The 21255-nt window shown below is 37.7% G+C and overlaps 1 protein-coding gene across 1 annotated transcript in view; it reads right to left on the bottom strand.

Annotated features, from left to right (window-relative positions):
* npvf (neuropeptide VF precursor) overlaps window positions 1-20380 on the bottom strand; it is a 35280-nt gene extending 14900 nt beyond the window's left edge. Inside the window, exon 1 of the mRNA XM_036565698.1 lies at window positions 20200-20380. Within this exon, the coding sequence (XP_036421591.1) occupies window positions 20200-20287 (88 nt within the window). The 5' untranslated portion in view covers window positions 20288-20380. The remainder of the gene's footprint in view (window positions 1-20199) is intronic.
* Between the last annotated feature and the right edge of the window lie 875 nt (window positions 20381-21255).

Here is a 21255-nt window from a genome sequence, read left to right as displayed (position 1 = left end):
AATTCTGTTCAGTTCATTTCAACTTTACTAGTGATATTCCAGAACAGCAAAATGAAAATATTGGACAGTTTGATCTAGTACAAACAGTACAATACTGCACAATGTACAGCAGCTCACCCAGTGTAAAACTGGACACTGTGTGTGGATGTACATTTAATTTTTTTTCACCTAAAACTGTTCAGATGCCCTGTTAGCCTAAAAAAACATTTTTTAAAAAATGTTTAATAAGCAAAAAACAGAAATTGTGTGCTACCATTTGCAGAATAATGCTTAAGTTGATTAATTGTGCTTAAAGTTTGTTCCATGTCGAGGATGTGTTAACTTATTTTTACTTAGAAAATTAGAGTTAATTATATATATAAAGGAAATTATATACATAAAGAAAAGATAACATAATAAACAGTCACGTTTATTAAATGTGCAATAGTGAGAGAAGACGCTGCTTTCTGCCAGACATCTCAAGAATTTAGTGTGAAAAAAGTGAGCGTTGAATTTACTTGATTCAAATGTGAGCAACATTTCTACATTTATAAAACTAATTTAAAAATGTATTATTTTAACATGATTTTGTCTTTCAATTTACTGTTGGTAATAATAGTTAATATATTTTATTCCTGTAGAAACGATGTACACATTTGAATCAAATAAGTTCAGTGATTTACTTTTTTTGTGCACAACACACTCGAAAGGAAAGTCCCCTCATGGACTTTCCTAGTTTACTAATCTTCTCTACAGTGCAAAATCCTTGCGATTGTAGTACAGTGTTTAGCGCTTTTTGTGACTAGGCCTTTAAAGCAAATACCAAGGCTTTATGAAAGTGTAGGAGTGTCTGTGTATGTTTTGTATGTTTGGGCTGTGCATTCAACCGAAGTTCTGCTTGGCATTTTCCACACCTGTGTGTGTACGTCTGTGCGTATGTGTAGGCGTTTGTGTGTGGGGAAAGACGGAGAGTGCAGGAATAACACACACTGCCATGTGTTAAGGTGCTGAAAAGCCAAGTCACAACTCTTGGCACCTGTCAAATGCTCCAATGAAAACAGTTCTGCTCTCTCTGTTGAAACAGGGGTGGGGTCCAACAAGCGGGACCAATAAAGAGCACACTGGGAAAAAACCCTGGTGCTGATTGACATCTGAAGGCCACTTAAAATGCGCAAATAAATCATAGACCATAAGCTTGGTGAATATTCAAAGAAAATAAAACCAATCTGGCAATCATGAAACCTTTTGAAGTAAGAAAAGGACAGAACAACAGGACAGAACAACGGTAACATTTCATTATATTCTTGACACCCTCAAAGGTGTCAAGAATATAATGAAATGTTACCGTTGTTCTGTCCTGTTCTTCTTCAGACTGTAAGCAGGTTATTCTAATCTTAGTTAAGTGCTTTAGAAAGACAGAAAAGTGTAATTGCCTGACTTTTTAACATAATGCTTTAGAAAAAGTATTATAAAACCAAGTGTACACAATTTTCCCCTCACCGTAGTCAATAAGCTGGTGTCTGGAATTTGCTTCTTTTGTTTTACACTGGAGTTATGGTACTAATGTAGCTTAGTATCAAAAGCAAAATTACAGTTAACATGGCTAAATAATCACACTGTTGCCTCAAAATGTGTAAAGTTGTTAAGTAATCTCAAACAGACTTGCTTTTGTGGTTTCAGACACTGTATGACATGCAGTTATCTATAAAAATGAACAGAATTATAGGCAAAATTCCAGCTTTGTGATGGCCGCAACTGTTTTACCCATGCCATGTACTTTTGTCCAGGGGTGTGTCGGAATTTTTGGATAATTGAATAGTCATAAATTTAGCATAGAAACAATACTGCAGCCAGCTAAATGCTTCCACACACTAAGAGAGAAGCTCCGCACAGCACCATTCTGAAAGAGGGTCTCTGACGACTGGTAGCAGATAAACTGCCACAGAACAGCACTGATGAACAAGAAGTTTAGAAGTTTGGAGGTTTATTTTACTCTCTACTTACACAGATTTAAAAAAATACTTTTGTTGTCATTTAGTCAGTTTATTGCTTTTGTACAATGGCTGACAAGACCCAGAAGACTGTAAGAGGGGTTGGAAAATCTGTGATGGAAAATCCGATAAGCTGATAAGACCATAAATTTATATTCCAGAAAGTTCATGGTTAACATGGCTGGCTAGTTAGCTTTCTGACGTGTCATAGCTTTACTACGATAGTTCTCTATCATACTGTATGTGGTATTGCTATTTTGAAAATTTACAGTTGCACTCTGCAGCTAATCATGATACAGTGATATTTGTTCAAATAAAAGTTAACTTACTTTTACTGGTGAATGTTTATGCTACACAGAATTTAAAAGGTTTAATGGCTCTATCCCCTTTAAGCGTCTGGAAACACTTCCTTTGTGTTGTGACTGACTTGGCAGCGTTCCTGTCTGAAGCTGCATGTGTTTTTGTCAGCAATTCCCTACCTGGCCACCAGAGGTCTCTTTCCCTTGGGTACTAGCCCCATTTCCAAGTCAGCCTCTGTGTTTTTTTCACCTCTCTGGGTTTTTCTTTTTGTATTTTGAACCTTTACTGACTTTTTGGACTCCCTTTTGTCTTTGTTCGTTTGCCCTTTGGTACTGCTGCCTGTGTTTTTTGGACTGTTTCACTGTTATGACCCCTTTGCTTTTCCTTTTTGACTATGTGTTCTGGATTGCCTTTCTTTTAATAAACCTGCAAATGGATCCATCTCTGTCACAGTTTTCTGTATTTGCAGCGCATTTGTAAAATGTAGCACTGGTGCAGTCATTTTAATGAAATTGTTTCCTAAGTTTCCAAAATGTTTTTGAGTTTGCAGCATGTTTTAATGTTTTGAAGGAGCTGTTGTCATTTTAATGAAAGTGTTTTCTGCGTTTACAGCTTTTCTTGTCGGCCACTGTACTTTTGGTATCAACAGCCTTGTCACAGATGTGTTATTTGTAGGTATTATCTGGATATTTTTCTAATAAAGTCTTACAAATTTGAATAACAAATTTGACTGGGATACTCATCCCTAAACAGTATGTCATACAGTACCAGAAACCACAAAAGCCAAACTATCTGAGATCATCAAACAAGTTGATGCAGTTTAAGCCAAATGTTTTAAGTTGTAGACATGCAGTTTGCACAATGCTAACTCTAATGTCTTTCATTATTTACCTACATTAGCCTTGTATTTCCAGTGCAAAGGAAGAAGACTTTGAAGACCAAACATATCTTGACTGATCACCAGCAGCTAGGTTACTGGGGAAATCATGTAAAGTTTATTTTTGGCCAAACGATTCCTTAAAGTAGCAAACCAGTGGATTTCTGAAAATATTGTACAAGAAAGATTCTAAAGTGAACATTGTCCACTCATGCTCTGGTTTCATGAAAGTGTGTGAGTCTTTGCTTCAAAGTTAACCCCGAAACTTCTGTCTGTTGTCACCATGACAACATGACCACGTTTCTTGTCCATCATCTCGACTGTGTCTCTTCAGTCAGATCCGTGCAGAAAGACATGCTGAAAGCTGAGATGAGTATATGATAGAGAGGTTAAACAATGCTGAAGTCCACTGTTTTGTCAGTCGCACTGTCCAGGTAGCTGCATCAGAGAAGTGGACATTTTCACAGATAATTACAATGAGCGTTAATAAGAACTGCTACACATGCAAAATAAATCTTGAAATGTAATCACTTTCTTTATTGAATAACACAGAATAACAAATATCATGTATCATTTACATTTGGAGTCTCAAGATTCTGTTCATTTATTTGACCTATATTAATGTTTATTAATAGAATACATAGGTGAATAGATTCTATTTATGTGGATGGCACATCAGGTTAGATCAAAATTGTTAATCGTGTAAATAATAGTAGTTTAAAAGTTTAAAGTGAGATGAAAGTGACATTAATGGATCCACAATGACACCTTGTTCTTGTTCCCAAATATACAGTACTGTGCAGCAGTCTTAACACATTTAACACATTAAACACAATAACCTTGTTTTTTTTCCCCAAGGTTAAATAACTTTGAACTGGTTAGAAGAACAAAGTTTATTTCCAGATGTCTCCTGGACATCTCCAGCCATCACAAAGATTTGTTAAATTCCATCAACATACTTGATTTAATATAATAAACTACTGATTTACTAAATCAGATATTGATACGAATATGAATGATACTGGGCATCCTCATGGAGAAGGTTACGAAATAAACAAATAGCAAAAAAGCCATTATATATTCAGTTTGATTCAATGTAAGTTTATATAAACAACACTTCTTACAACTGACGTTGTCACAAAGCAGCTTTGCGGGAAACTAACAAGTGAATGGTGACAGTAACAGGAAAAACTCTCTAGGAACATAAGAAAGAAGCAAAAAAGAGCCAAAACTCAAAAACAGAACACAAACTCCTGTGGGCTGCGTCGGATAACAGAATTATAATAATAGTAATGCAAGTGAGATTAAACAGAGACACTCGAATCAGACAGACAGGAAGGATCCATAAAATAAGCCAGTGACTCATGTTAGATATCTATCAATGACTGACAAAAATAGTTTGGATGGATTAGAAAGTGTTAGATATAAGAACACTGTAAGGGGCTCAGTATACTGACATACTTGCAAAATGTGTTTTACAACACTGATACATTTAAGTTCTCTTTCTCTCTCTCTCTCTCTCTCTCTCTCTCTCTCTCTCTCTGTATAGCTTCCTCCCACGCTGTCTGTCCTCAGGAATGAAAACAACCTCCCAGAGTTTCACCATAGTGCCTGAACTGCCTCTTTGGCCTTTTTGGGCTTGATCTGAAGCACTGGCATCTTTACTGGCCTTCCCCTGAGCTCTGACCCACCCATCTCTCTCCATATAGTCCCTGAAAGACTCTTCTTTTAAACGGTTTGTGACCTAGGACCAGACTTTGTCAAAAACAATATGTACTGTTGTCAATTAGAAGAGGGCTATAGAATTTGAATATCATTCTAAGCTAAACATACAAAATTTAACATGTAGTTATGAATAGTTACACAGTCATATAAGAATAGTAATCACACACAATCATACAGGCACATAAAACACAAGAGATGAAAAGTTAGGAGTTCTTGTCTCATAATTTTAACTTCATAATATAAAACATTCTAAATATATTTCTGTTATGGAATATTCTACACATGTACAGTTTGAGAACACACTTCATTTCACTTAGTTCATTTCCAGTCAAAGTGGATTAAGTACAAGGTATTCATTGATAAGCATTGGTAAAAAAGCAGAGCAGAAACAGAACGGAACAGAAAATTACTGAAACTCAACACCTCAGACTCAACAACTAAATAAAATTTACATTTTTTCAGTGAGATTTTTCCACACCCCCAAAGTTCAGTCTTAGAAGTTGTTTGCATTTTCTGCTTCTCACAATGCAAGTAATCCCAAACACATTTAATGATGTGAGGTCTGGACTCTGGGGTGGTCAGACCTCATGAAAATCTTGTACTTAGTGGCCATTTTAACTGTAAATTAAGTAAAAGAATGGTGGTCTCTGACTTCTGCACAGTAGTATTGTATATGCCACAATATGAAACAGCTCATATGCCACAGTGAGCTAAGAGCCTAAATTGAGACAACTGTGTGTGTGTCTGTGTGTGAGCAAGCAGAGAAAGGGATTCAGTGGCTGACAGCTATGACTGATGATGTGTTGGGTCTACAGGCTGAAACAGTAGATGCTATCGGGAAAAGCCAAGATTAGATCAACTCTCTCTCTCTCTCTCTCTCTCTCTCTCTCTCTCTCTCTCTCTTTTACAACCTCTCTCCCTCCATTCACCCTTTTGGTGGCCTTAGTTCTCAATAATGATATCCAGTCTTGCTGTGTCTTTTTGAATTTGAGTAAATTTGAGTGTTGATTTGGATTGTGTTGGCTGATTAGGTCTTGTATTAGAATCTTTCCTGATAAATATGAATTACACCGTACATTAGGATCCCCTAATTAACATTTATTTTGCATTAGTTAACAATAGCAAACCATAAACCATAAGTAATGTATATAATTGACTTGGCGGTATTAATTTATGTTTGTTTAAATGTTAGATGGTAAATAACGGAGACATACGTTAACTAATGTTTATTCTATTCATCACAAAAAAATAAAGGTAACACTTTCTTTTCATGGTCCATTATAGATGCTTTGCAGGTGCACACTGTGCCTTTTTTGACCCAATATTTATGAAATAATGAACTTTACACATTACACTGAGATCTTACACATCTCCTCTTTTATACTCATGTTACGGCATATTGTAAAGTATTTCAGAGGTGTCCCGGGCATAGTTACAGTTGCTAGGCTGTGAAGGACCAACTGGGTAAACCAGTTTGGTACAGCACCACCCTGAGACAGACCAACACTGCATCTCGAGTTAGTCAAGAATACCAAAGACAGAAGCTCGCCATGAGTAAAACAGCTAAACAATGACAGCATAATGTAATAATAAGTTTATTTTCAGGGACTCCCAATAATTTGATTTTGAGACATTCAGAGAGTCCAAAGGACCCATGTCATACATCATTTTGTCAATTTTTAGCTGACATGGCAAATCCTTCTGACCCAGATGTTGAAAAAGAATCCATGGAGTGAACACACACACACACACAAACACACACACACACACACACATATGCACATACTTCCCAGAAGACTTGTTAGCACACACAGGCCACCTGGTTTGGACTTGCAGCTAATTGGCCACTTGGAATACTGATGTCATCGTCCAAAAGAACAGAGACGAATGTTTCTGATTGAATTCAGCACACATTGTGTTCTTCTTTATTGCTGCCTACTGCTGAGTTCACTGCTGATATCCTGCTGATGCCGATCTATTCATTAGGATAACGTCACTATCGTAACAGAAGAGAAAAAAGGCTGTAATCTTTAATGTAGTTTGATATGATGGTGGACCATTTGTATTGGTCCATTCATCATGCAATGCTCAAGCATTTTTAAATAGAGCAAAAATAATTTTTAAAAATGCAGCATTAAATTGAGTTGAAGTTTTAATATGAGAATGAAGGTGGACAGACGATGATCTTAGATCTCAGTGTTTTCAGCTCTAGTATTAGTGTTAGAAATGTGCTTAAAATAAATCTGGCCTCTCTCTCTTGTGTGAGGGTGTATTGCACCCTGGTACACACACACACACACACACACACACTGAGGGGATGGATCCCTGATGTTACTGACTGATGATGTTATTTAGTTGTATTTACCACACAACACTTTCTAATCACTGATCCCTGTTTCTTTTTGTTAAATAGCCAGAATTATGGTTGAATGAAGAGCTTTTAAAAGTCCCTCCTCTCTCTCTCTCTCTCTCTCTCTCTCTCTCTCTCTCTCTCTCTCTCTCTCTCTCTCTCTCTCTTTCTCTCAAAGCTGTCAGTCAGAACTTTAGTCAGTGAGAGTAGTCTGGGTCCAAGAATGGCAATAGTGAGAGAGAGAGAGAAAAGTAGAGAGAGGTAGACAGAGAGAGAGTCCCGAGAGTAGGAGAGGGCCCCTCACCTACACTGCAGAAATAAAACTGTGTGTGTGTGTGTGTGTGTGTGTATATGTGATTCTGTAAGTACTCTAAAACACACTGCGCACGGATTTCTTCACCTGCGGCGCATGAATGTGTGATGAGAGACAGACGGACGTGAATGAAAAGGAGCAAACAGCTTTCCTTCCTTTCAGCAAGTCTTCTGTCAGAGCTGTCTGCTAAAGAAACACACAGACACACTCCACTCCACACAAACACACACAAACACTCTTACACACGTGCACACAAGAATACATTCATCAAAGTTGCGTTTAAAAAATAGCGCAGGTTTGACTGCCTTTAATGACGTCTCAACGTTTTGATTCACAAAACTTTCATATGATGTGGAAGCAAGAGGAGATTTGAGAGCAAATGATAAATCAGCTTCTGTGCATGAAATCAAGCACCAGCCTACTAATACCTTAGTTACATATTATTTACATGAAGCACTCCCTAATTCAGGCAGGTATTTCAGTAGGGAGCCAAAGAAACGACAGCATTTAGCAGCTCGTGAGCCAATGGCTGTGCTTGTGGCCAGGGTTTGAGGTTGAGCTGTGAGTGCACTGCTCTCCCTACTGAGCAAAGTGTTAAAATTATGATGACTGGAAAGAATAAAATGTGAAATACACAAATTTTCTTTTTTTTAACAGTAGGATTATTGCGTAGAGTGCTTTCTTTTCCTAAAATAACATTTAAAAGCTGTATTTTTGCAGTGTATGAGAAGCTTCTGCACTAGCTGTGTTTTGTGTTGTTTAGTCTTTGGCTGAAGCCAGCAGTACAAAACAAAAGCACAGTGTAATATATAATAGTTTTTAAATAGAATATGTAATAGTTGCAGTATTTGTTATATGACTGTAATGTAATCAAGTACATTCACTTTTGTTTTGATTGCTATGTGCACAAATTATTAGTAATGTATAGTTATTTTTATTGTTTATTCTTACTCTGTTTTTACTCTTATTATTGGTATGATAGATGATACTGATAGTAGTTTTGGTTTACACACACTACCAGAGTTTGATCATACAGACATGCTAAAGGTAAAACTGATGAATAACAAAACTGTCTTTGAAATGTGTGTACACTCATTTTACGATCAGTTTTGACCGTACGCAACTTTAATGTATAAAGCCCAGTGGGAGTGTGTGCTATTTCAGGCTAGATTTGTTACAGAGTTGGATCGGATTCATCCGTTTTTCCCTCTGATATCTGATCCAGCATTTTCTGCTGATATGGACACCTGGCATCGGGTCGGTACCACCTCTAGCTTATGCACATTTCAGTTTAGTCATCAAAAATTGTATGTGCAGGACACATGCTCTTTGTACAATCAGTTTTCTGCAGTGTGTGTGTGTGTGTGTGTGTGTGTGTGTGTGTGATGGGTATGATTTAGATGTTTAGATTCTCTTTGTGATTATGGCCTGTTTGATCTCTCTTTCTCTTTTGATCTCCTGTCCTTCCTGCTTTTCATCTCTTTGCCCTTTCCATCCTCTCCACCTTCATCTCCCCAGGACTTATGGGTAGTCACTTACAGAAAAGAAGAGAAAGAAAAAGTTAAAAAGTGACAAGGCTCAGCAAGACATCAATACCATTCAGTGTCATCATCATGAGCCCTCTCTCTCTCTCTCTCTCTCTCTCTCTCTCTCTCTCTCTCTCTCTCTCTCTCTCTCTCTCTCTCTCTCTCCCTCTCTCTCTTTGTCTCTCTATATATTTTTGTATTTAGCACTTTGTGAAGACCAGATGTCCTCATGATGATATGAAAACATAAAAAAGTGGCACATGTGAGAATGAGTGTGTGTATCACAATGTGCCACAATCCTGTACACCCCATGGTCTTACTTTTAACCCAAACTAGCTGACATGGACCAGCTTGTGTGTGTCTGCTCATTTCCTGCCCGTGTGTGTGTGTGTCAGATCTTGCTCTGAAACATGGCAGTACTGGTGTTGGGAGGGAAGTGAAATCAATCGGACTTGTTGCTGATTGAGCCCCCTCTGTGTGTGCACGAACACACACACACACACACACACACACACCTCTCGAAATACAAAACAGGCTTCAGCTGGGAACCATCAAGCCAAAGAGAGGGACTCACTGTGTAATGGCTTCCAGACGCTCTGTGTGTGTGTGAAGTGTAATTGAAGGGGACAGGATCGCTCTTATTCTGTCAGCCATTTCTCTGGCAGCCCCTCTGAAAGACCCCAGTTGCCATTCAGCCCTCCGTGCCAATAAAAATGTAATTTGAAACAAATCCCTCCTTTTCTCCGACATGCAAAGAAACAGAGAGCAGGGTGTGGTTTACCGTGAGTGTGCGGTAGGGTACACATTTATTTATACATTTACATATATATTTACAAAAATGTTTATTTATATACAGTAATAAACTTCATCTAGTTTTTAGTAGTTTTATTCAGTGTTTCAGATATTTCAGGAAAAACAAGTAAATAAATGATACATAGTGTATTATAATTTTCTATTTACGATATGTGATTGTTAAGCTATCTGCCTCGATATTTGATCACTACTTTCGAAGCACGAGGCATTGTGGGTGTTCATTTTATTAGAATTTCATTATTAATGTTATACAGCCTTTTAGAATCATCTACTGCTCTGTTCATCTTTCTGGACACATCTGAAATAATCTTAGCCAAGATGGTTCTATATAGTACCAAAAAAAGTTCTTGGACTTCTAATAATAGATCTGTTTTTGGTGCTATATAGAATTGTATTTAGCAGGTTTTCCATCATGATAAAGAACCATTTAACCATGCAAAGAACCTTTTATACATTCTAATGGTTCTTTGAAAGTTCACAGTTCTATATCGCCGCTGTCGGAGCAAAACCTTGTATCTCTGAAATGATAACTTTACAGGAGAAGAAAAAACATGCTTTACTTTTAATGTAAGTCAATGGAACCAGACTTTTTCCCAAGTAATTTGGGGCTGTTTCTTTTGGTCCAGTCATCATGAGATTTACACCCAATATAAAGGACAACATGCATTTTCAAATTATATCAAAAACTGAAAAATGAGGAAGGCCTGATCCCATATCTAATGAATAGATATGTACACTGTTGTTCAAAAGTTTGAGATCACTTGTCAGTATGGATGTGGAATAATTACAAAATCATATTGGCATCAGCAGATAATTGCTTACAAAGCATGGAAAAAATGTTTAGATTTGACTAATATTTCTGATAATGTATCTATTGTATTCTGGATGAGCAGAATGTTTAGGTGATGCTGAGCTATTGTGCTAAAATATCTTTGCATTTGTAACTCTGTAGAACTAAAGGTTATTTTTATTTGTAATGCTAATCTGGGTAGATTTGGTCCTGATTTCTATATTTTATAAATGTTTATGTATCAGCATTTGCAGATATGTACAATAATAATAGAAATATTGTATAGCTACACTGATATGTGTTACAGTATGTTTTTTATATATGTTAATATATATATATGTATATATATATGTTTTTACAGTAAGTTTATATTACTGTAAACAATGATGCAAACCTTTAATTAGTGTAATGACTGCTCGATTAACTTACAGGCACATATTCTGTTCTTCATATTTGAGCACACTTCAACTGGATCTTTTTCAGTGTTTGGAACGTTACAGTATTCTGAAATGACGTATTTAAAAAAAGGGGATGGAGAAAGAAAGGAAAGACGAGACAGGAGTGTTCTGCTTCTTCTCAGTGTTCAAGGCTTTGGGCACATGCTGTAGGAAAGTAAGAGTTTTTCTGTAATTTTGTATAATTTGCTGTGATTTTGGTGAAATAAGAGCAATTTAGATTAACGATTAATCCAGCCCAGCCTTGCCACTCTGCATTTATGATTAAGGCAAGAGGAGAATCACAGGTGCAAATGAAAGAAAAAAAACATCATGGTCAGCAGAACTGAAGAATGTGTGTGGTGAACTGACTTTGTTTCACAGTTACTGTGACTGGCCGCTCGCTTTCCACCAGTGCAAGAAAAACCGGCCAAATATCGGTCTGTGCTAAAATGTCTGCATTTTATTCATTTTGCTGCATTTGTAACTCTACAGAAATAAATGCTACATTTCTAATGCTAATCCAGGTAGATATAGTCCATATTTTCTATATTTCAAAAATGTTTTTGTATTGGCTTCAGCAGGTATCACATATTGCTTAATTATTTCATTCACTGATAACTTCTGTAATGTACATTGAAGTATTACAAACTACACAACAAATTGTGTTTTAGATATTTTTTAAATAATTAATAGTTAAATGACAAATAACAGACATTTCTTGTCAAGTTATCTGACTCAATCACCACTTTTCAAACACATGCTTAAAAATAGAAGTTGGTATTGATCCATTTCATTATATGGACATCCTTTAAACTTCAAAAAAGTTCTTTGTATGCACCAGTGACGAACCATAGCTATTAGAGCTAAACCCTCAGTTTAGGCCAAAATACAAGGGAAAAAAAAAAACGTGGTGAGCAGTCTTTGGCCATTCTATAATAAACACAAACATCTGCAGCTTGTCAAAAAGATTCCATGTTTTACTTGTAAACATATATAACACATATTAACATATATTTTATCTTATAGTTTTATAGTGACTCAGTAAAGAGGCCCGGCAGAGAGCGACCACCGCTGTTTTCTGTTTTTGGCATCTGACAGAAATGTATGGGTCAGGCTCCCACTCGTACTTGCAATCAGTGACATATCTAGGGGATCCAGAAGGCCTAAAGTGATGTTTTATCTTACCAAGTAGGTCCCAATGATTGGAAGTCAAAACGTGATTTGTTGATTCCACTATGAATTCCTAATTATGTTACTGGCTAATATGACATTGAAATTCAGTTCAGCTCCTGAAGTGCTAACCGATGGGAGAGCTCACTTGGCTGTGTCTATGTGGATACCATAGGAAAAAAACTTGATAAAAAAGGATCATTTTCTGTTGGGCATTTTTTAATATCTTAACCCTTAACCAACCAAAATCTCCACATATATATATATATATATATATATATATATATATATATATATACATATATGTTTTGTTTTTTAGTTTGTTTGTTTGTTTTTTTCATTTGAAGTCATTATAAATTCTTTTGGTACTTATTTTTGTATTGTGGTATTCTGGATATTAGTTTTATTATAACTTCATTCCTGATGCTAAACATTTTTTTTTACAGAATATTATAAACCTATGAAGTTGTACGTTTGCATTTTGCATTTTATGTGTTCATCTGCAGCAAAATGTGTTTCATGTCACTAAAAACAGTGACTGAGAACTTTTAAACAGTGATTCCAAACCTTTGATCGGTAGAGATTGTTAGTGTGTGTGTCTTTGGGGCAAAGAGAATTTGATCGTTAGATGTGTGTGTGTGTGTGTGTGTGTTCGGGGGGAGCTGAAGACAATTACATCTCTCTTATTGCAGCGGTGAGTGCTTGGCACTGCAGTGTAGTATTTGTGGACATGGTAAACGTGGCTTTCTATTGCTGGCAGAGTGACATAATGGGCAGATTCTGCCAGCTGGGTGACGGTAATCCATCATGAGGGTTCAGTGCAGGGAAAGCATGGAGAAATCTGGGGAATCAAAGGTTTAAGAGGTTTCTGGCTTTAAGTGTGTGTGTGTGTGGTTTTCCTGAGCTTGTGCAGATCTGGTGACCTTTGCTTAAACGTTCCTGATGGTTAAACATAGCCGCTTTGTGTTTGGGTTTTGTGGGCTCTGAAATCAGAGCATCTGATGTGGACGCTGTGTCTGTGTGAGTGTGTGTGTGTGTGTTCCTGTTTCTGATTGCTGTTTGTTTATATCAGCCGCTGTTCTTTAATCATACACGAGGCCCCTGCAGTCAGCGGAAGGAAACCCCCTCTCGCAGACCAGCCCATTCTGCTGAACAATAACAAAACCTTTTCTACAGCATCTGCGCCTGTGTGTATGTGTGCTTATGTGTGTATGTGTGTGCCTGTGTGTATTTCTGCAGCATCTGTGCCTGTGTGTGTGTATGCCTCTGTATGTGTGTGTGAGTGTGCGTCTGTGTATGTGAGTATTTGTGTGTGTGCATGTATGTATGTGTGTTTGTGTGTGTGTGTGTGTGGTGTGTGTATTTGTGAGTCTGTGTGTGGATTTGTGCATGTGTATGTGTATCTGTGCGTTTGTGGGTGTGTATGTGTGTGTTTGCGTGTGTATTTTTGCGTGTGTGTATGTGTGTGTTTGTATGTTTTTGAACATTTCAGGACAAAAATACTCTGATTTTGTAGTCAAATCAGAGACAAACAGACTTGCAGCATCAGGGAAAACAAAATAGTCCTGACTTTGTAAAGCTTGTTTTATAAAAGCTACATTTTGTTTGTTTTGTACCTCTCATTTCATCTAATAACATTCTACGATGTAGCTTTTAGTGGCATTAAATGCTTCAGACGCCTGGTTCTTATCACCACCACTGTGAATAGTTCTGACTTTGTCATTTTCTCTTTAATGGCGCATTTCACATCAAACCGCTTTATTTACATTTGACAGCTTAATTATGCAGAAATTTTGAAAAGTGATGGGATTCCTCTTTAAGGTTAGGCTTCGTTTTAGGATTACGCCTACATTCTTATTATAGATAGACATACAGTTGTGTGCGCGTGTGTGAAACCTGAGCATTGTCCAGATATGCTGAAATGTGTCCAATTTGCATGAAAGCATGTTGCAGTCCAACATCACCAGATATTTTCTGCAGTAGTTAAAACAAACTGAATCATGCTCATCAGTAAGAACCATGAGAACCAACTGCAGCCAAGTTCTATGGGAACTGAGTGTAAGCGACACTATTTGGCTCAGTGTATGAGCGAGAAGTTGATGTATGTTTGGCAACTGCTCAATCCACTTTGCTCCATCAGAAGTTCGGTAATTCTGGCTAATGGCTCCCATCTGTGAGTGGACAGGGAGGAAAATGGAGGATAGTGGCGTCTCTCTGTTCCCGTCAGATCAAATTCAATCGACTTCTCTGTAAAACCTCACCCTCTTTCCCTAACCGTGTTATAATCAAGAGTGACTGGATAACTTTGTTTCACAGATTGTGGCAGAGAAAGCAGATGTGTTTGTGTGAGAAGCAGTTTGTGTGTGGTTGGATTCCATGCCCATAACGCAAGAAGCACATCACACTCTTTTTGTTCATCTAGAGTTAGACTGGCTTCACATGGTGAAACTGAAATGCAACTGGCTGCAGGTTACAAGTTATGTGAACTATATGAAGCAATAGCTATACAAAGCAATTAAAAATAATTAAAGTCACACGTAACACATTTAATCATTATGCTAGTTAGCAATATTAGTAGCTAGTATTTTTTCTACATCATGTCATTCTGGCCAAATTGAATCATCCATGATGTACTGTTTAGCCTACATTTGCATCTTTGTATAATTTTTATGTCAACAGAACAGACAACTAAATGGTTCATATCATGGAAAACCAAATTTACTCACTTATTTTGAAAAAAAGAGTTTGACGTGGTATGAAAATTCTAAAACCTAACCCTCACTTGCCCATCTATAAAGTCCATATATGGAAACTAAGCTGCAAACCCAGCCTGTTGAGTTTAGTTTTTAAATGAAAAAATACTGTCCCATGTTTTCATGTCACTACTGAAACACAAACAGTGTTAGTCCGTAGGTGGAACCTTATTTTAGCCACACCCCTGCATTTTAGAGCAGGAAGTGAGACTGCATCTCTGTCCCTCATGGCCACATGGTGGGCAGTTAGATCTCACTGTTTTGAAGTAAATGTTTCCCAAAGTCTGAAAATCAGTGTAACATTAATAATTGTCATATTTTCTGCAGTTAAGTAAACTTTTTGTTTTTCAATAAAACATTATGATTTTATGTGTGTACAACTTATGTGTGTTTAAACTGTTTACTAGTTATACACTGGCTAGCATTATGTTATGCTCAAAATTAGCTACAATTGTCACTACCAAAACAGTCATTACTGAAAAAAAGTTTTAGTAGTGTTATTGTTGTTTTGACATTTGGCATGACAAAATTTAATGTTCAACCATTTACTTTATTTATCAATCATTTATTTTCATTTACTTTATTAAGTTTAATAAGTTGCTTTAAATTATCCTATAAGTAGCGTGTAGGAACATTTAAAGCAAAACAATTTTGGTCTAAAATCCAAATCTGTTAGAAGTCCAAAATGTGTGCTCTAACTTTGAACCAGGTAAGCAGGATGCACTATTTCAGATTTTGAAAACAGCCAGTCTTTTTCCCAGTCTCCTACTGATGTTCTGCAAAACAGTCTTGTGTGTGTGTGTATGTGTGTGTGCATGTAAAAGCATGTGCTGGGTCACTGACAGGGTGTGGAGCTGTCTAGCCACCAGGGAGCTGTGGTTGGCGATAAGTCTTAAAGATTACAGCTCCTGCACAAATTAAGCCCAATTCAACGCAATGAAGGTTAATTAAACTCCATTAGTGCAGTTTAGTGAGCTGAGGTCCAGCAAGTGAGCCAACTGTGCGCCACTCACAGAAGAGACACTTCTGACACTCTTTCTTTTTCCTCCTGTCTTCATTCACACCTCATTTTCTACGGCAGATTGTCAAATATATAGGCTCCATAGTTTGAGCACAAATCATTGGAGAGAAATGTAGACTGACATAGTGATGTGGTACTCAGGTCTGATCTCAGTCTGTAGACCATAAATTAACAATTTCAGTCTTGATTTGGTCTCGGGATAAGGTGGACTCGTAAATTGAGCCCTTGCAACAAAAAACATATGTGACATTTTTTGTAAACATTATATAGTCATTGTTTGATGTCCTGTATTTGAAATAAAGAGGTTACTAAAACTTAAATAAAGCATAGTTTGTTGTACAAAACAAAATAGAAACCAAAATAACCGCTAATCCAAAAAAAGAGTGGAATGGTTGATATCTGTTTTTTCATTTGAGGGGCTCAGTTGTTCTCAAGACCAGCTGAGTGCACTGCCTCCATCTGAGATAATCATAAACTATGATTATTGAATATCAACAAAACTTTCAAATAGAATAAAGCAGTCCTTTCTCAGCATGTTAAAAAAATCAGTTTGATACCATTTGAGGTTTGAAATGAACCTTTCCATAATGGATTCTCTAAGGACAAATCAGAATGTTATTATTACTATGTTCTCATTTACTAACACAAAATTTATTTTACAAAATCTATGATAAAATATAATATTATTTCTTAATATCATATTTCTTATATTCATTAATTCTTAATGGATGTACAATGAATTACGAATGTATTTCAGTTTTTTCTCCTTTCTTTTTTAATTTTTCTGTTCTGAAAAAATCTTAGTCTGGTCTTAGTCTTGTCTCGGTCTTTTCACTCTTGGTCTTGGTCTTTAATTGGACTCGAATACTACAAAGTTTTAGTCTTGACTACTTTGATGTTAAAAAATGTTTTTTAGATATTTACAATAGCACTGTCAGAGCTGCTTTCTGTTTAAATGTTGCTCTTTTGCTCTGCTCTTTTTGAAGAAGCAGATCAACCTTTAAAAATGATTGTAAATGGATTTAAAGAACCAGAAGATCCAAATATGGCCAAATGGTCAAAAGCTGAAAGATCCACAATATGGCTAAATGGATAAAACCTGTAATAAGCATGTGTGTGTAAATAGTGGGTAATAAGAGATATTAGAGTGATGCATGATGGTTTATAGACCTTAAATCAGAGTTCTTGTAAGAAAGTCTGTTCACTGGGTGACTGGGCAGTTATTTCAAATCATACAAGAGCAGCCTTGTGTCTCTTTGAATGGGTAGAACACTATACACCCTAAATGCAAAGCCACATCAACGTTTTAAATTTGAAATCACTGGTAAAATCTACTAAACTTCTACCAACCATGTAATCTGTGATACAGTTGCCATGATGATCATTAGAAGCAATCCCATTCATTTTTCAACTTGTGGACTACCTCCATCTGCTTTATAATATAATTTCTGTGCGCTCTGCACTTTTTTGAATAGCTTTAAACTAAAAGCAAAAGTTTAGCGAAACATCTAATTCTTCTTACCCAAAATGCAGCAAAGATGTGTTTAATGCCCAGAATGTTCAAAGTACGTCTTTAGTTTTGCACACGAACCATGAGGCTAATGTGTCAAGGAATAGAAAATTGTAACTACGGAATTGCGTTGTGCACACTTTCAAACCACATTGAGCTGTTAAAGCTGCACAGAAGACTTGTAAGATCTGGGGATTTGGAGACCTCTCTGGTTGCAAATGTGTACCTGCACATAACGCGGAAAAACATTCTGTGTTTCGGACTCTTCATACCGATGAATCTGATCAGAATCTGATCATTGCGAGCGTGCGGAATGAGCATTCAAAGAGAACCTGGTCAAAACTTGGTGAACATGTCTTTTGAGAATGTAAGTGAATGATCTCATGGCAGTGCATGCACACTGTACATTACCATGTTTCTCCTGACTCAGTAATGCTACTTCTTTAAATTTTAACAAAAAATCTTATATAGTGCAGCTTTAAGTAATCTTAAATAGGCTTGCAGTGACATTGTGGTGGCTGCTACAATTGGTTTTAGCTATGCTTTGTACTTTTGTCCATTTTTTAACCCTTGGGTGGTGTTGGGGTCTGTGAGACCCATTTTCTGTGTTTACCAAAAGAAAAAATTATGCAATTTCCATCTTAGATTCCTTGGCCTTTGCTCATTTTCTGTGAAGAACATATAAAATAACACATTTTCAATGACTTTACACTGTTCACCCCCTACACATTTATATTACACATGTGGTGTTGGGGTAAACCTGTGGGGAATAAAAGTGTGGGGGTGCTGTGTCCCTTCACTCTGTTTTCCTCCTACATGGCCTGCTGTTAGTGTGTGTGTATGTGTTTGTATATGTGTGTGTGTGTGTGTGTGTGAGTGTGTGTATGTGTGTGTATGTGTGGGTGGACAACACGGACAGGCTGCTGACTGGCTACAGCTGCTAAAGGAGAACCCTATGCTTGCCACTTGTGATATTTTAAACATCTGGTATTTTTACATAAATTGTTATGGTTCTGATTAAAAGAACAATAATGCGGTGGGTCCACCAGACCACTGAGTAACAACAATATGAACACCACACAAAGGATAAACCACATAAGCGAGCCTATTCAAGATTAGTTAACAACTCAGTGAGGCTTAAGGCAAGTATGAGGCAAGATGATTCAAGCACACGGTTTACATGAGGCTAATTGCTGGTGAATAAGCTTTCTTATTTGTTAGCTACATTAGCTGGTAGCACTAGTGTAAAATTGAGGAAGTCAAACAAGTGCTGACTGACTGACTGCATTTGGTATAAGAAGTAAGCAAGTTAGATTTTTCACCCAGCTATTAGATCGCTTTAACCAATTCATCAGCTAATTTCAGGCTCTTCATGAGCTTTGGTGAGTAACATGAGTGTGGTCCAGCTTCTGAAATGTGCAGTGCATAGGAGTTCCCATGACCGGGGCCGGGAAACACTGACCCAGTATGTCATTTTCTAGTCTGACGGTCGAAACGTAGAAATGTACAGAAATTATATGTGATTTCTACATGCCAGAATAAATCTGGATTCGCTCAGACGTGTGGGCCCTTTTCAAAGATGTCCCCACTTAACATTTTAAAACTGATTTTAATCCAAACAGACATCCTACACTACACCTTCTGTCTATGTTGGAACAGTTGATGTTATTCTGTCCAATCGCCACGCTGTCCGCTGAGCTCTCGACCAGGGCAGCCAGTCAAACGCCCCCTTTTTACTTTCGCTGTTATTTCGCAGATCCGTCACAGTCTGCACCATCAAAGTGACAATTACGTTTTGTAGAATATCTCTGTCATCGGCAGAAATTACCAGTGTTTTTTCTTCCTGTATCAAGCAATCAATCTCCTCTCAGTGTTCTGTGTCGGAGTGTTCATGGACTGAGTCGGAGTTAGCTGGCCATGAATGTTTCTGCCAAGATAAAGAGGGTATTTGGCTTTTCTCTATTATTTTGATTGAAATAATTATGTCTTAAAAAAACAAGACCCCCAAATAAAACACGTTTCCCCACGTTTTGTTCCCAATCAGGTCAAAATCGGAGAAAAAATCAAAACGCGTGGCCCGACGGCTCGGACGTGGAGCTTTCCAAGAAAAACTGCTGAGTGTTTTTGCAAAGTGAGGTAAGGCCACAAAACTCAAAATTACATTTTCTTTTTTTCTTTCTTTTTTTCCCTCAGACCGGCATGTGACCTCTGTGGAAACTTGGTGACTCAAACATTTTCTCAGCAAATAGCTTCTGATGAATTTAAATTTAAGTGCACTTTTTGTGTGTGTTTGAGCCAACTTAACAGTGCTAACGGCATGACACACACACACTCACACATATAAAGCACACAGGGCCTCTTTTCTGAAATGTAAACAGTGGGTGAGGAGCAAGCGGGAAGCTGGGCTCTCTTCTGCTGATTGGTGGTTTAGATTACAGGGGGCTTGGACAGCACAAAAGTTATTTGTGTTCGTTACACAGATGCATATCGCATGCTTGTATACACACATGCTCTCTCTCTGTCTCACACACACACACACACACGTACACACACACACACACACACACACACACATGCACACGTACATACTGGAGGAATGTATTCCTGATGTTACTGACTGATGACATTATTTATTTGTGTTTACCACACAATACTTTGTGCTGGCCTGCTGTCTGACAGGACTGCCCTCTCACTCTTCCACTCTCTTCTCTCCCTTTGTCTTTTTCTCTCATTTGCGGTATTCTCTTTCAAAGCTGTCAGTCATCATGGCTGCCAAGAAGATTAGTCTGAGCCCAAGGAAACTGATCACAGACACTGTGAGAGAGAGACTGAGGAAGGGAGAGAGAGAAAGAGAGAGAGAGATGAGTGGTTCCAGGAAGTGGACATCTAAAAACATTTTAGTGCTTTGGACCCTCAGTAGAAATCCTAAACCAAATATGTGGGCAGACAGCACACACACTTAGGCCACACAGTCTTACTAAACGCAGTCAGGCTGCTTGAGCATCGATGAGTGTTCCACACTATATTGTGAACATACACCTCTTGCCAAAAGTTTGGGGACGCCTTATCCTCATTGCCGCTGTCAATTTTCCATTAAATAAGAAAAATATCATGGGGTTTTGCTAACACAAACAGCTGTTAACTAATACTTTGAGTATATGTTGTAACTACAGCTTCGTGTTCATTAGAGCGTCTACTTTGGTATGAAGAGCAGATTTTGTCTAGTTTATGTCTCTTATCCTGTTAGTTCTTGTCCTTGGTCATTTTAAGAACAATCCACTGTGTCACATAATCCTCTCAAATCCTCAAGAATAAAATCATGTCTCACCCTCGATTATTTCCCACCCAAGTATCCTGTTTCACTCAGAAATGCATCACGTTAAGGAAGAAAAATGAAATGAAATGAACCTTTTAGCCAACTGTGTCTGAACACATTGGAATTAGACCTCCGCATTTAACCCATCCATGCAGTGAAACACCACATATACACTAGTGAACACACACACACTAGGGGGCAGTGAGCACACTTGCCTGGAGTGGTGGGCAGCCCTGTCCACAGCGCCCGGGGAGCAGTTGGAGGTTAGGTGCCGTGCTCAAGGGCACTTCAGTCACGTACTGTCAGCCAGGGGGATCGAACTGGCGACCTGAACCCCGAACCGGTCACAAGGGTGGTTCCCTAACCTCCAGCCCACGACTGCCC

The sequence above is a fragment of the Colossoma macropomum genome, unplaced genomic scaffold (assembly GCF_904425465.1).
Source record: "Colossoma macropomum unplaced genomic scaffold, Colossoma_macropomum, whole genome shotgun sequence".
Taxonomy (NCBI): domain Eukaryota; kingdom Metazoa; phylum Chordata; class Actinopteri; order Characiformes; family Serrasalmidae; genus Colossoma; species Colossoma macropomum.
This window is presented reverse-complemented; position numbering and strand designations above follow the sequence as displayed.